This window comes from Pongo pygmaeus, chromosome 1 (assembly GCF_028885625.2).
Source record: "Pongo pygmaeus isolate AG05252 chromosome 1, NHGRI_mPonPyg2-v2.0_pri, whole genome shotgun sequence".
Lineage (NCBI taxonomy): Eukaryota > Metazoa > Chordata > Mammalia > Primates > Hominidae > Pongo > Pongo pygmaeus.
Window position 1 is genome coordinate 68,954,103 of NC_072373.2, and position 15,497 is coordinate 68,969,599.

A 15,497-nucleotide genomic window follows, 5' to 3' on the forward strand; every position below is an offset into this window, starting at 1 on the left:
GATGACATTACCTTGTGAAATTCCTTCTCCTGGCTCAAAATCTCCCCCACTGAGCACCTTGTGACCTCTGCCCCTGCCTGTAAGAGAAAAACCCCCTTTGATTGTAATTTTCCTCTACCCACCCAAATCCTATAAAACGGCCCCACCCCATCTCCCTTCACTGACTCTCTTTTCGGACTCAGCCCGCCTGCACCCAGGTGAAATAAACAGCCTTGTTGCTCACACAAAGCCTATTTGGTGGTCTCTTCACACGAACGTGCATGAAAAATAAAATTTGTTATTAGGATAAAATGGGAAAGAAGGAACAGCACTTAGCATAGCTCTTGCCACATAATAAGAGCTCAAAAATGGCAGCTGCTGGCATGGGCTTTTGCCTGCCACTGGGAGGCTCCAGTCCTCTGCAACTGAGCCTTCTCTTGCCCCTCATTAGAGGGGGGACAACCCTGAGGTTGGGGGCCGGGGGTCTCCTCTGCATCTGACCCTTAGCCTTTAAGGTCCTGGGTCATTGCCTCCCAGGCTGACTCCTGGTGACTGCCCCACACAAGCCAGGCCAGCCCCAGCCTGCCCCGAGCCTGCCCCCAGCCCACCCCCAGCCCGCCCCAGCCTGCCTGCTGTGTTGAGCTCTGCTGTCACCATCACGTCATGAGCTCCTCGTCCCATTGCCTGCAGAGCAGTAACCATTACGGACACCATCAGATGCATGCTGGGTTAACTTGGTTGTAATGGTTATTTGATTGCAATACTTGACTGAATGTGAAGCAGGACCTCAAACCCTCAGAAGATCCAAGGGGCTCATGACCTTATGAGTGAGGTCTTACGCTTTCCTCCTGCCAGAGCACGTCCTGACTGATGTCCTGGGGCCCCCTTCGGGGTGGCCATCAAATGGTCTGCTACAGCCTCAGCATTCTCTCCCCAAAGCCCTAAGCCCCTTAGAACAGACACTAAGCCCCAGGACCCTGGCTTCGAGTGGCACTCCCGGGGCATAGAGCCGAGGGAAGCATGCCTTACTCCAGAGGTCTCTTGGGGAGTTCATTGATACGAAGTAACATCAATCACTCCATCCTGCTCCGGGGAGAGAGGGAGCCCTGCAGGGTCTTGGGGACCACCTTTAATGTCTGCCCAGGAGACTTGGGGATAGAGCCAGGCAGGGAATCCTATCTGAGGGGCTTCAAGACATGGCCCTACAGCCTGGGCATCTACTCAGCAGGGACCTCACTGCAGAGCGCCAAGCGAGGCCAGCAAGGTACTCGGAATGACTCCCAAACAATGCGTGTTTCCCCACAACACTCTTTGCCCTGATCGCCAGGCACTCTAAGGGGAAATTTTGTTAACAGTCTTTGAACAGGGTCCTAAAACTCACTAAGAGACCTTCTCTCTCTCTCCACACACACAGGCACACACCATACAGTACACAGGTGCGCACACCCTGCCTGAACTCTGAAATGCAGCCCATGGCTGCTGGGGGCCTGGCAGGTTAAACGATGGCCTAGAAACCCCAGTCCTGAGGATTCTACACAAATACCATCTCCTCATAGCACTAAGGGAAAGTCCTTCCTTCCCCCACGGTTGAGGTCTCCTCCTTGAAAACGAGGGGGCCTTATTCCTTAGTATCCAACGGGCTGTCAGGAGCTTTGGCTTCTCCCTTCAGCAGTGACCACTGAGCAGAATCCCCAGTGGTTGCATCTCCCCACTGGGCCCTTCCCTCATCGAGGGAGGAAGTGTGCAGGGGGTGGGGGCAGCTGCAGGCAGAGGCGGCACCACCTCTGCAGCAGAGGGCATCTGCCCCAGCCCTCTCCTCCAGGGCTCCGCACAGAAAGAGGGAAAAAGACAGAAGGCGACTTGAACAGGGGGCAGACAGGGGAGCAGAGCCGGCTGAGGCCCACGGGCCTTTCTGTAGTCACGCTCCTCAACACTGTGGCAGGGCCAGCTGGGGACCAGAGGAGGGCCTGGAAACAGCAGCCAGGTAGGTGGGGGAAGAGATTCCTGGCGGAAGGGGCGGCAACTGTGATTCCAAATCATAAATAGCAAAGGACGAAGGAGCCAGACATCCCCCTCTCCATCAGGCCCTTAGGCAAGCAGAAGCCCAATCACATGAACCTGGGCTGCCCTCGCTTGGTTAAGGCAGGTGCGGGGGTGGGGGACTACGGTGGACTCAGCGTTTGTGTCTCCCCAAGATTCCTAGGTTGAAACCATATCCCCAGTGTGAGGGTGTTAGGAGGTGGAGCTTTGGGAGGTGAGTATGTCATGGGGCACGGCCCTCATGAATGAGATTAGTGCCCTTCTAAGAGGCCCCAGAGGGCTGCCTTGCCCCTTCCTCCACCTGAGGGCACAGCAAGAAGGCACCATCTATGAATCAACCACCAGCAGCCCTCACCAGACACTGAATCTGCTCGTGCCTTGATCCTGGACCTCACAGCCTCCAGAACTGTGAGCAATAAATTTCTGATAGTAAGCCACCCAGCCTCTATAGGCTTTTTGTTACAGCAGCCCAAACAGACTAAGACAGAGGTCCGTTCACGTTTTCTGGAGGTGGTTCTAACTGAATGGGATTTGTGCAGGAGCCGCCTTACACCGGAGCAGCAACCGTGTCGACCTCTGCCCTCCGCAGAAACCACAAGACCTCACAGAGGCTGACATCACCAGACAGCTGTGGAAACGAGAGCTCCAGGACCTCTCAGCCTTGTGGACCAGGAGCCCGGCAAAGACTGAGGCTGGGTTCAACCTCTGTGCAGGCGCCAGCTGCAGTCAGGCCTGCAGATGGCCCCACTCCCACCTTGAGTGTACTTTTCTCACCCTGCCTGGCTCAGGACACTGACCATGAAAGACAGGCAGCCCCAATTCCCCCGCTACACCTCGGTGGGTCCAGCTTCCCCAAAATATTTGGTGGAGGGGCTGGAGCGAAGGCCGTGGGATAGCATGGTAAGGTTGGAGGTGAAATCTTTGACATGATCCCAGCACAACCTCTTGACTGGGAACGGAATTGGGGTAAGGCTTTGTACATTTTCCCCAATGATTTTCACAACCATGATCTCACCTCGGCCTCACAATGGTTCTGTGAAGTGAACCAGACAGATGCTATTTCCCCAACTTTAAAGATAAAGAGGCCTGGGCAAGGGAAATGGCTCCATGGACATGGAGCAGGTAGTTAGCAATGTGCTTTGTTCCCTGGTGGTTTTGCTCAAGTAGCAGGGAGGCACCAGCCTGGGGGATATGGCGGTGGGGGTTACTGGCAATTTCTGCAGGGTCTCAGGGATGATGATGTCCACTGGTCTGCTAGTGCAGGAGTCTGCCTGCCCTCTCACTTTGGGAGGTCTCTTACTGTCCTGATGCTGAGTAAATAGAGGGACCATGGTGAGGAGGGAGGGAGAGAAAATGTGGGCTCTGAGCTCTTACCTGTTCTGGCCGGAGTCCTGCAAGGCCCAGTCCACATCCCCCACTGGTCGCTCTAGGATCCAGAACAGAAGCAGACATCAGGACAGAGACAGAAACAGTGCTCTCAGCTGCCACTTAGTGAACACTGAGGAGAAGGGTTTCTCCAGAAGCAACTTACTTCCCAGATAAATCCAACACCTTGCCTGAAGATTGGAGGCCGAGCCTGTCACGATGACTGCTCGAGACAGGGAGCACATGCCTGGGCTGTGCTGCGGTGATGCTGAGAGGACCACATGCCTGGGCTCAGGCATGCGGTGATGAATGAGCTTGTGAGATTTTGGAATGAGAAGGCAGGAGGGGAAAGAGGCTGTCCTCTCGGGTTTGGACACTTGTACATCCCATTGGTGCTACCGTCTGAGCTCAGCCCAGCTGCTAGAATGCCCAGCCTCCTTTTAGGAACGGGTTCCTGTCTGCTTGCCCCACCAGAGGGCCCTCACTGAGGGTGAGGGCATGTCACTGGAGGGAGAGGCAAAAAGCCACTCCGGAAAGGAATCCAAGCTGCAAGGAAGACACCATAGTGGCCTCTAACCCCAAGAACACAAGGTGGCCTCCCATTGGTCTGCAGGGTCATGGGGAGCTTCAGCAGACAGGCTGCCTGTGAGGCTGCAAAGAATCTATGTCACAGCCAAGAATAAGAGGCCATCCTGATGATTTTGGTGACAGGCAACTGTCAGGCTCTCCCTCCTTTCCTGCCCTACTCCCTCTGTGGGACCCCCTCATCCCCTTTTCCTCCCTCTGGATTCCCTCCTGCTCCCCCCACCACCTGGACCTACACAGTGAGCTTCACCTGGTCCAGCTGTGTCCCAGGATGGAGTCCAGGTGGGGGTTCCCACCTTGCGGGGGCTCTGCCCAGAAACGTTGAGCATCTCCTGCAGCAACAGGCGGTTTCTCTCCACCCGATCAGACAGGGACAAGACACTGCTCCCAGCGCCCAGAGCCTCCAGGTCTCCAGCTCTCCAGCGCTCACCCAGCAGGGCTGTCCTGGGGACAAAGTCCTCCTCGGAGGTCAGGGATGTGCTATCCAGATCTGCCTCTGTGACCACGCCATCTGGAAAAGGGTAGGACCTTCCTGTCCTTGGGCTGGGAATGTGGATGATTTTGTTACAATGACCAGGACCCCCAGGCCGTCCGGGAGTAACTCCATGGATGGGGCTCTGTTGCAAAGAGCTGGGCCCCAGCAGCGGACCTCTCTCATGGTCAGGAAGTGTCCATTCGGCTTCTGGAGGCCACGGGCTCCCCCTGTTGCAGTACTCACGTCCAGGGGCAGGCGGCCCGGGAAGCCTGGGGCCCCCGTCCCTGGTGGGTTCCTCCTCATTGATGCTGCCGTCCAGCTGCGCATCAGGCAGGTTTTGGGTATGAGGAGCCACCACAGCACCTGGCAGGAAAGACTCCTCTGATGGAGTCCCGGCTCCCCCTGCCTTGCCTCGTCTGCATTGGGGTTTCTTGGGGGATGACCACTCGTGGGAAGCAGGGCAGGGACTCACTCCCTGTTTGGCCACTGTCATCTTCTCCTTCAAAGCCCTCACCTTGGATTCCAGCACAGAGGGGCCTTGGAGCCGTACCCCCCATACCCTGGGAGGCTGGGGGGCCATCGGGCTGGATGTTCTGTTTTCCTGAGGGCAAGGCCAGGGTCTTGGGGGGTGTCCATTATCCAGCTGTGGCTCGGGACCACTCCACTCCACAGCTGAGGTCCCCTCCATGGGGCTGGCTGTTCCACTCCCTGTCTTGGGCCCTCTGGAGGAGAAAACAGACAGAGCTGCTGAGACCCAGCACAGGACTAACCCCCACAACCTCCCACGGCCCCGAAGTGTCTTGGTGTTGAGTCCTGTCCAGATGAAAGTAACCTGGAGACAGAGCAGGGGATGCTCTCTAGATCAGTGGTCTCCAACCTTTTTGGCACCAGAGGGACTGGTTTCATGAAAGACAGTTTTTCCATGGATCGGGGGCGGGGTGGGGTGGAATGGTTTTGGGATGAAACTGTTCCACTTCACATCATGAGGCATTAGATTCTCATAAGGAGCTTGCACCCTAGCTCCCTCACATGCGCAGTTCACAATAAAATTTGTGCTCCTATGAAAATCTAATGCCACTGGCTGGGCTGACAGAAGGCAGAGCTCAGGTGGTAATGCTCACTTGCTCGCTGCCACTCACCTCCTGCTGTGCGGCCTGGTTCCTAACAGGCCACAGACTGCTATGGTCTGTGGACCGCTATTGGTTCGTGGCCCGGGGGTTGGGGAGCCCTGCTATAGATAACATGAAAGCACTTTTAAAAAAATGCAAGTCATTGAAGAGTGCAAATAAGTTATTGTTGAATTTTTTCTTCCAAGTCTCAGTAGTGTTGTAGTTTTTCTATCCCCATTTTACAGATGGGCAAAATGAAGCTTCAGAGGACAACTAATCCTATGCCAAATGTGGACCAGAGTGAAAACCAGGGTGATTTCCCAATCCCTGGCCTCTTGCTTTGCTGAAGGGTAGTTTCAGTGGAGGATGCCAGCATCTGCTAACAGGCAACATGCTCTTCCCTCTCCAAGGGGAGCCAATGAGGATGATAGACATCAGGAAGACACCAAGCAGGATCTGACCTCCAGTAGAAGGTGCTGCATCCAACCTCACCCCTCACCCCTGATGCACAAGCCACAGGACCACAGCATGGGGTTGAGCTCAAAGGGAGACCTTGACCAGTCAGGAACGCCGATCAGGCATCTGCTGTATGCCAGGCGGGACTGCACGTGCTTTCAAACACACTCCCCCCAATAATCCTGTCCCTAACAGAATGGCATTATTGACCAGGAGCGGTGGCTCACACCTGTAATCCCCGCACTTTGGGAGGCTGAGGTGGGTGGATCACTTGAGGTCAGGAGTTCGAGACCAGCCTGGCCAACATGGTGAAACCCCCTCCTCCATTAAAAATACAAAAAATTGGCCAGGCACAGTGGCTCACACCTGTAACCCCAGCACTTTGGGAGTCCGAGGCGGGTGGATCATGAGGTCAGGAGTGCTGCTCACCTGTAGTCCCAGCTACTCAGGAGGCTGAGGCAGGGTAATTGCTTGAACTCGGGAGGCAGAGGTTGCAGTGAGCCAAGATTGCACCACTGCACTCCAGCCTGGGTGACAGAGCAAGACTCTGTCTCAAAAATAAATAAATTAATTAAAATAAAAAATAAAAAAAATACGAAAAATTAGCTGGGCGTGGCGGCAGGCGCCTGTAGTCCCAGCTACTTGGGAGGCAGAGGCAGGAGAATCAGTTGAACCCAGAAGGCGGAGGTTACAGTGAGCCGAGATCCCACCACTGCACTCCAGCCTGGGCGATAGAGCGAGACTCTGTCCCAAAAAAAAAGAAAAGAAAAGAAAGAATGGCTTTATTATATACTTCTACAGATGGAGAAACTGAGGCACAGATTACAATACACAGGTGCTAAGAGGAGGCCCAATTTGGAATCCAGAGCTTCTCATTCCAAGCCCAGGCCTTTTCCAAAACATGTAGTGATCACTTAACCCTACTCCCCTTATTCCATAAATGATAATGTTCCATCCCCAGAGGCTAGGTGGCTTGCCAGCTCTGCACAGATCCTTAGCAGCATGGCTGATGTTTACCCCTTCACAAGGAATGAAGGTGAGCAGGGGTTTGACTCAGGGTGTTGCATGCATATCTACGTGCCACAGCGTTTTAATATTGATTCTACCTTCTGAGAAAAATACAACTTTAATATCATACATCTGGATGTGCCCCACTTGAAGTAAACTTTGTGCATAAAAATCCTTATGTGTATACACTACAAATTAGGAGTTATCCACTTCATAACACTGACCAAGGATTCACCATAAAATTCTCTTAAATGGCAAGTCTCTCTGTAGTCGTTTATTACAATTCAATTTATACACAAGCTTTCAGGAATGCACGTATTTTATAAAGCAAAATACACCTATAATGCGAAATGTCACACCAGTTTTAAGCCAGTAAAGTTTAAGGATTATCTTTAGGAGGACAGAAATAATTTGTTCTATGAGTTAATCTAGAATGCAGCAAGTTTCTCTTTGCATCTCCTTCTTCTCCTCTAAAGTCCAATCCAGAAAACAGGGGATTAGAATGTAATATGAGCAATTTCTGTTAATTTAAAATAACTTTTTGTTTTGGGGGAGGCTGAAGCCACAGGAGGCCGGGCTTGAGCCCAGGAGGTCGAGGTCGCAGTGAGCCATGATCGCACCACTGCACTCCAGCCTGGGCGACAGAGCGAGACCCTGGCTCCAAAAAATTAAAGTAAGAATTGTTGATGGGTAAACTCTGGAACAGCACGCCAGAGACCTTAAAGAATGAGACCCTCCCACTGGAGTCCCCTGGGCACGGGCTTTCGGGAAGATCGGTCAGCTCGGAGCTGCCTGGTTCTATGGCCCAAGCACTGTGATGTATTTCCCCTAACTCAGAGGGGCCAAACGAAGATGGACGTGAAGGGCGGGCCTCCCCACGACCCTTCCAGCTCCGAGCCCGTGGGAGGCCCGCTTCCCAGTGGCCGGGGCGACCTGGGCTCCCCGCTCCGCCGCCCCGCTGGTCCGCCACCCCCGCCCGGCCGGCCCGGCGCTGCCTCCTCTATACTCACTGGGGGCTGCCGCCCGCGGGTTTGGCCGCCGCCGCCTCTGTCCCCTCCATCCCTCGGAGAGGCCAGGCCCTCTCCAGCCCCTTCTCCCTCCCAGGCCCGCTGCTGGGTTCGGGGAGGGACTTCCAGCCCCGAATCCGGGGCCGGAGGGAGTGCGGCCCGCAGGCCTCGCCCCTCGGGGCGCGGCCGACCGGGGGTCCGGGACGGCGCCGAGGCCGGGCCAGCTCCCGGCTCTGCGGGCAGCCCCCGGGCCCCGGGTGGGTCCGGCCGGCGCAACGCCCCACGGGCCGCACTCCCTCCTGGAGAGAGGACGGGAAGCGGGGTCGGGCAGGGAGGGCGCTGGCAGGGAAGGAAGTGGCATCAGCTGTCCGTTCACGGCTTTGCCGTGGAGGGGAAGAGCGGCCAAGCCCGCGCCTTCCTGGCCCGCGCGGGGCAGAGGGAGCCGAGCGCGGAGAGGTGGGGCCGCGGGAGGGGCTGGAGGAGCCGGGCCTCGGCCTCCCACCCCGCCCGGAGCCCCGCGGGGCCGCCTCTCCTGAGCCGCGGCCCAGGGAGCGAGTGCTCCCGGCCGTCAGAGGCGCGGGATGGAAGTCCAGGGCGGCCCCGAGCTTGGGGACGACGGGGCGGCCGCCAGCCTCGCAGGGCGGTGGCCCCTTCCCCGCGGGAAAGCGGGCGCGAGAGCGGAGGCGCGCGGGGCGCACGGAGGCCGGGGAGCGCGGGCAGGAGCTGGGGGCGCACCACGTTCTCGCCGGGCTCCGCGCGCCGCTGGTAATCCTACACCCAGGGCTCGCCTTTCGGGGTGGAAGCTGAGGAATGCCTTTTGTGTGGACAAGTTTTCCGGAGGAGCCGGCCGCCCTCTCTGTGGGGCCGTCCATCGCTCCGTAGAGCCGTTTCCTCCGAGGTCAAGGTCGTTGGTTCCCGCTCTCCAGAGGCGTGAGGGAAAGCCGGAGGGAACGCGGTCCGCGCATCCCGTCTGCCCCGGTGCCGGAATTGCCCGCCGCCGCCTTGGGTGGGGACCGGTTCTCAGGGTCCTGGGGACTCTCGAGCAGATCACTTTCCCCAGAGCGGGGCAGGGGTCGCAGCCAGGGGCATTCCCTGCAGCCGCGGCCCAAACCGACGACGGAACTTGCTTTCTCCTTCCACCCAGAGGGGGTGACCGAGCCTCACCTATTTCCAAGCCTATTTTTTCACAAAGAGGGGAAGCAATAAAAGTGGCCTCAGGAGATTCCGGAAATCTCTACAAAGAGAAAGTGCGCGTTCATCTTTCCTTCAGCCGACAGGCTTCACTGTGAAGCATGGGGTAGTTGTGCACCTCCAGATGACAGGACAGACACAGCAACAGTGAGGGCCGCGCGCCCAGTATGTACCCGGGCAGGGGAGGAGGGGAAGGCAGTTTTCTAGAGGGGCTGCCTGTTGAGTCAGGAGGGGGTTACTCTGCACAAGGTAGGGGAAGGGGCGTCTGGCAGGGCAACAGGAGAGCAGAGCCTGGGGAGCTGTGAGTGGATTGGTGTCTTGGCAATCTAGGAGCTTGAGAGATTATCCAGTGCAAACCCTCTGTGTCACAGTACAGGCCCAAGGTTATGTCAGAGGCTTCGAACCAGAGCGACTCCATCTTGTGTGAGGGCGAGGAAAATGAGGCCACATTCCCAGTGAGTTAGCTATTCCCAGCTTCTAGATATTTACGGTTAAGAGAACAAATTAATAACGTTTACTAAACAGAACCAGACTTAGGAGTGTCCTGATATCCTGTTATCTTGAGAACAGACTCATTTCTAATTATGCTTTAAAGTTAATAATATCGATTATTGCAAAATATAGTAATTAAGAAAATTAATTCTTTTATCACAAACTCTTGTAACACAGCACATCTCCCCATGATCTTTTTTTTATCCTATATAAGCAAGTATTGTACCCAGGGTGGATGCATTCCTCCTCTTACTTTCCAGAACTCCCTCCTCTGTCTATGGGAGTAGCTATACTTTCACCACTTTACTTTCTTACTAAACTTGCTTTTGCTTTGCACTGTGAACGCATCTTGCTTTTTTTTTTTTTTTTTTTTGAGACAGAGTCTTGCTCTGTTGCCCAGGTTGGAGGGCAGTGGGGCAATCGATTCTCCCACCTCAGCCTCCTGAGTAGCTGGGACTAGAGACATGCACCACCACACCTGGCTACTTTTTGTATTTTTAGTAGAGATGGGGTTTCACCATGCTGGCCAGGCCGGTCTCGAACTCCTGCCCTCAAGTGATCCACCTGCCTCGGCCTCCCAAAGTTCTGGGATTACAGGCATGAGCCACTACGCCCAGCCTTGCCCTGAATTCTTTCTTGCGAGAGATCCAAGAACCCTTTCTTGTGGTCTGGATTGGGACCCCTCTCCTGTAGCAGTTACACAGCTCTGGTGACAGGTGGTCTCCAGGGTCCTGGGTGGCCTCTTCCCTCCCCGAAACTCACCATGTTCCCAGAACAAGAAGTTCCTCTAACAAAGCATTGACTGCTTTTGCTTATTAGTATTGATCGCTTCACAGAGTGGTGCCTGCACTATTTGCAGCGGGCATACTGGGCACCAGGCATTGGCTAAGCAGTTTAAATTCATTATCTCGTATTTCAGCCTTAAGAAGTGGGCACTGGCTATTGTCTCCTTTCTTTTTTTTTTTCTTTCGCCCAGGCCCCAGTGCAGTGGCGCTATCTCGGCTCACTGCAAGCTCCGCCTCCCAGGTTCACGCCATTCTCCTGCCTCAGCCTCCCAAGTAGCTGGAACTACAGGCGCCCACCACCGTGCCCGGCTAATTTTTTGTATTTTTAGTAGAGACGGCGTTTCACCGTGTTAGCCAGGATGGTCTCAATCTCCGCCCGCCTCGGCCTCCCAAAGTGCTGGGATTACAGGCGTGAGCCACCACGCCCGGCCTATTGTCTCCTTTCTATAGACACTGAGTGTAAGTGAACACCCCAGGATCCACAGCTGGGTAAGCTGCAGTCCAGTCTCCTAGAGTCCAGGCCCTCATGCCAGTACACTGCACAGTGCTGTCGCCAGCGTCTGCCTGTTCAACATGGAAAGATTTAGTTTAAAAAAAAATCAAAAGATTTGTGAAAAAAATCATGAAGTGCTGTGATACTGAAAATGTGCTGGCACAGTGGCTTGGCCCTTCCTGGCTTTCTTATTCCTGCCGTCTAAGTTAAAAGCCCCTCAAGACTCCTTCCTCTGCTGCATGCCCAGTGTTAAGCCTGACAGCAGCAACACTGTTACTATTATTGGGGGCATCCTATGAGCTAAGGTAACCCACATAGGATCTTTTACATCTTTACAACAACCATGCAAAATAGGTATAGTGTATCTCCACTTTAGTGATAAAGAAATCGAGCTGCAGAGAGGTTAAGTAGCTTGCCCAAGGCCACACAGCTAATATAGCTAGAATCGGAACCCAGCTCTGTCTGGTTCCAAGATTTTCTGCCTTGCTTCCTCGTTTATAGAGGCACCTCTGAATTCAGACTCCACGGCTTCTGCTCCCACCCTCCCCCAGAAGTTAATGATCTGTAAGGCAAGTTTCTGAAAGTTCCAGCAAAGGTTTAACGTTTAAAGAAAACCTGCCTCCCCCCCCAATCTTTTGAGATGTAAATAATCACTTTCAGTTTATTTGGGTTAAAGTTTTTGTTGTTTTGTTTTTTTTTTTTGTGAGGGGAGTAGGGTGTTACATCTATACCGAGGCCTTAAAAGCCACCTGTCCTAAAGATACCTATGAGCATAAGCAAATCCTTAGAATGCTTTTGAATTGTGACATCTACATGTCGAGGGCATTCTTGTTCATCTGGATTCTGTTTGGTTTAGCAGATATATGTTGAGCTCCTTTGATATGTCAGAGACTGCAGAGACAAAATTTAGCACCACAGACCCTACTTTTGAGGAATTTCTGGTCGAGTTGGGGAGGGGCAGGCACACAAACTTTCCATATACGTGCTCCCATCCACGTCAGCATAAGGTGGTGTAGGTTGCTCGAAGAAAAGGCTAGATTGAGGGGTGTGTGTTGGGTGAGAAGGGGTACCACGGAGAACTGGGTCTTGGAGAATGAGCAGGAATTAGCCAGACAGAGGGGGAGGGGTGAGAGAAGACGTTTCAGGTAAAGAGATGAGCATAAATGCAGGCTCGGAGGTGTGAAACTGCCTGGTTTCAGTGTTACTAAGTGTAAAATTTAACCCAGGAAAGGCAGGGGAAGGATGAGGTTGCAGAGCAGGGGAGGTTGGGTCTGGGTGAGGAGCTTGGACCCCACCCTGTGACTGGCAGCCCCTCGGGTGTGGTCTTGACCAACACCTTAGCCCTTGAGCTGGGCACATAACAATCTTATTTCCTTATGCGTCAGACACTTTCATTATCATCTTCTGGAGGGAAGTGTAGGAGGAAAACAAATACAATGTAAACAGTGATCACAAAGCCCTTCCTCTGCTGAACAACTAGGGAAATGGACCATCCCAAGAAGCCCTTTGACTTACTCTGAGTGAAAACACAAGCCTCATCCTTCCTCCCAGCTTTCCAATGTGTTCTGAACGTTGGAAATACGGCGCCATGTGAGCTGTGGAAACCAGGTTTCACTCAGGATGAAGGGAAAAGTGAGGGAGATGGTCCTTCCAGCTCACACCATTAGAGCACAGTGGGGCAGGAATGGGGTGGGGGCACACTTCTACCATCCCTCGACTGTCCAGCCTAAAGGAGCTTGTCCAAATGGAAACCTGCATTTCCTGGTGCCTCCTGTCTTGCTCACGGGAACATGGTCTAAGGAGGCAACCGATCTGAGCAGCAACTGCTGAGGATCCCATTGCCAGCCCCAGGCCTGCCCTCATCACTTCCTCCAGCAGAGGAACGAGGGCGCATGCAGGGTCTACCATGTAGCTGCTTCCCCCCTCCCAAAACCCTTCCGTGGCTCCCCTGTACTCCCCACTGCGCTGCTGGGAAGGCTGATTCTGAGTCCTCACCTATGCAGATTCTGATTCCTTAGGTTGGAGCAAGGCCCAGGAACCTGTTTCCTTCCAAGATTCCCAGGTGATGTTGAGGCCCGGTCAGTCTGGGGAAGCGCAGGGCCTCGAGTTAAAACTCAAAAGCCTTTGCATGGCACGTGGGTCACTCCAGCCTCATCTCTCATCCCAGCCCCCGAGAGCCTGCCCTGCTTCCTCAACATATTGAGTTGCTTCTAGTTCCCTGCCTGATGACACTGAGTCCTGTCTCCTTGCCTTTGCCCAGGCATTCCTTCAGCCTGAAATACCTGCTTCACTCCACACGCACACATCCTGCTGTGGACTGAACTGTGGCCCCCTCCAAATTCATATGTTGATGCCCTAACCCCTCCGTGGGATAGTATTAGGAGGCGGGGCCTTTGGGAGGTGATTAGGGTTAGAGGAGGTCATGACGGTGAGGCCCCCACGATGGGATTAGCATCCTGACAAAAAGAGACCCCAGAGAGCTCTCTCCCTGCGCACCCTCCCCACCATGTGAGGATATAATGAGAAGGCAGCTGTCTGCAGGCCAGGAGGGGAGCCCTCACCAGGGCTCCACTGAGCTGGCATGTGACCTTCAGACGTTTGCCTCCAGAACCGTGGAAATAATTTCCTGTGTTTTAAGCCACCCAGTCTATGGTGTTTTGTTATGGCAGCCCAGCAGACTGACATCCCTATCCCAACTTGGCTGTCTCCTCCTAGACCTTCCACACTCAGCTCACATGTCACCTCCTCAGGGAAGCCTTCCCCCACTCCCTCCACAGCCCTCACCTGTCAGAGCACCTGCTTCTATCAGAGCACTTGTCCACAGTTATGCACATCTAAGCCCGTGTGTCTCCCACTTCACAGAGACTTCTTTCGAGCAGCACCGTGTCTGATCGTTTCCAAGAGGTGCCCACCACACGAAAGGTGTGGACCAAATGCCAGGGGATTAAATAAAAGAAAAAAATCCCTATCAGCGATGCCTAAGAGAGAGCGGGGCCACAGCTTGCTAAGAGAATCAAGGTCTTCTCCAAAGGATTTGGTTCGTCCACTCAGCATGGCCAGTCCTGACCCAGGCCCTGCGGGAAAGTCAGCCACCGGCAGGGCCGGGAGCTGTGCCCAGGCTTCCTGACTGAGCCCTGCTTACGTCCGATGCTCAGGCCTCCTTGCCCCTGGCCCCCTTCCCTCTTTTCTCTTCCCCAAAATGCCATCCATCACCGACAGAAGCGTTGGCCTTACACTTCAATTCTGAGTGAGCCTGGAAATTTGGAAATAAAATGCCTATCAGAAGAAGAAATGGATGGGGGTGGGGGAGAGGAGAAGGTAATGAGAGAAAGTGCAAAAACAGGCTGGGAGAGAACACTAGGAGAGATGCTGTCAGAGGACAGTTGGACACCTCCAGACTGCAGCCACTGGTCTTCCTGCCACGCCTCTCTGCATGCTGCAGTACACACGGGCACACACACACTCACACACATCAGCTCTGGGCACTGCACCACCCTGAATCTACAGACGCCCGAAGGAGAACAGACGTGTGGCTCTTACCTGATCGGGGTCAGCCCACGCCACTCCCCCAGGCTGGCAGGCAGGAAGCCCACTGGGATGGGACCAGGACCCTGGCCGGGGATTTTAACTGCAGACTTCACTATCTCTGCCCACTCACTCTGCATCAACTCTTGACTCTGCCAGGCATCTGTTCTCATGCCCGACTCCAGTTGCAGCTTTTCATTTCATAATCCTAATCACAGGGAAATGACTGGGATTAGAGATTTTTTTTTTTTTTTTTCCTGAGACAGAGTCTTGCTCTGTAGCCCAGAGCTGGAGTACAATGGCGTGATCTCGGCTCACTGCAACCTCCGCCTCCTGGGTTCAAGCAATTCTCCTGCCTCAGCTTCCTGAGTACCTAGGATTACAGGTGCCTACCACCACACCCAGCTAATTTTTGTATTTTTAGAAGAGATAGGGTTTCACCATGTTGGCCAGGCTGGTCTCGAACTCCTGACCTTGTGATCTGCCTACCTCGGCCTCCCAAAGTGCTGGAATTACAGGCGTGAGCCACTGCGTCCAGCCGGGAAATACTTCAATACTCTCCCTCCTAGTCTACCATGCTTGCTCTGTAGGAGGCCGTCATCAGTATGAGGGAGGTCACCCGGCTTTAACCTGTCAACAGTCACTGTCAGCTTGGCCAAGTCAATTTTCTCAGCTACAAATGAAAAGAGACGTAGGGAGAAAGATCTTGGAGGATGACTAAGACCTGAAGTCATATTTGTGACCATTTTCAATCTTGAGAAAAACAGAAAATGTCTATATTATATTAATGATTGGCTTAATTGAGAGACTATGAAAACATATATTAGCATGATTCTCACCTCAATAGTTCAAAAAAAAATTATGATCATTTCAATGGAAGCTAAAAAAAGTATTTGACAAAATTCCACACTGTACCTAGAAGTAGAAGCTTTCCTTAATATAATAAAAATATTATATCTCAAAGCCAACATTGAACAGCCAACATAG

General features: G+C 53.7%; 1 protein-coding gene across 2 annotated transcripts in view; it reads right to left on the minus strand.

Moving 5' to 3' along the window:
• KIAA1614 (KIAA1614 ortholog) overlaps positions 1-9,231 on the minus strand; it is a 40,133-nt gene extending 30,902 nt beyond the window's left edge. For both annotated transcript variants that reach the window (XM_054456714.2, XM_063650740.1), the window contains exons 1-3: positions 8,028-9,231; positions 4,220-5,166; positions 3,394-3,445 (exon numbers count right to left, since the gene is read on the minus strand). In XM_054456714.2, coding sequence (XP_054312689.1) covers positions 3,394-3,445; positions 4,220-5,166; positions 8,028-8,896 — 1,868 coding nt within the window. In that variant the 5' untranslated portion in view covers positions 8,897-9,231. The remainder of the gene's footprint in view (positions 1-3,393; positions 3,446-4,219; positions 5,167-8,027) is intronic.
• Between the last annotated feature and the right edge of the window lie 6,266 nt (positions 9,232-15,497).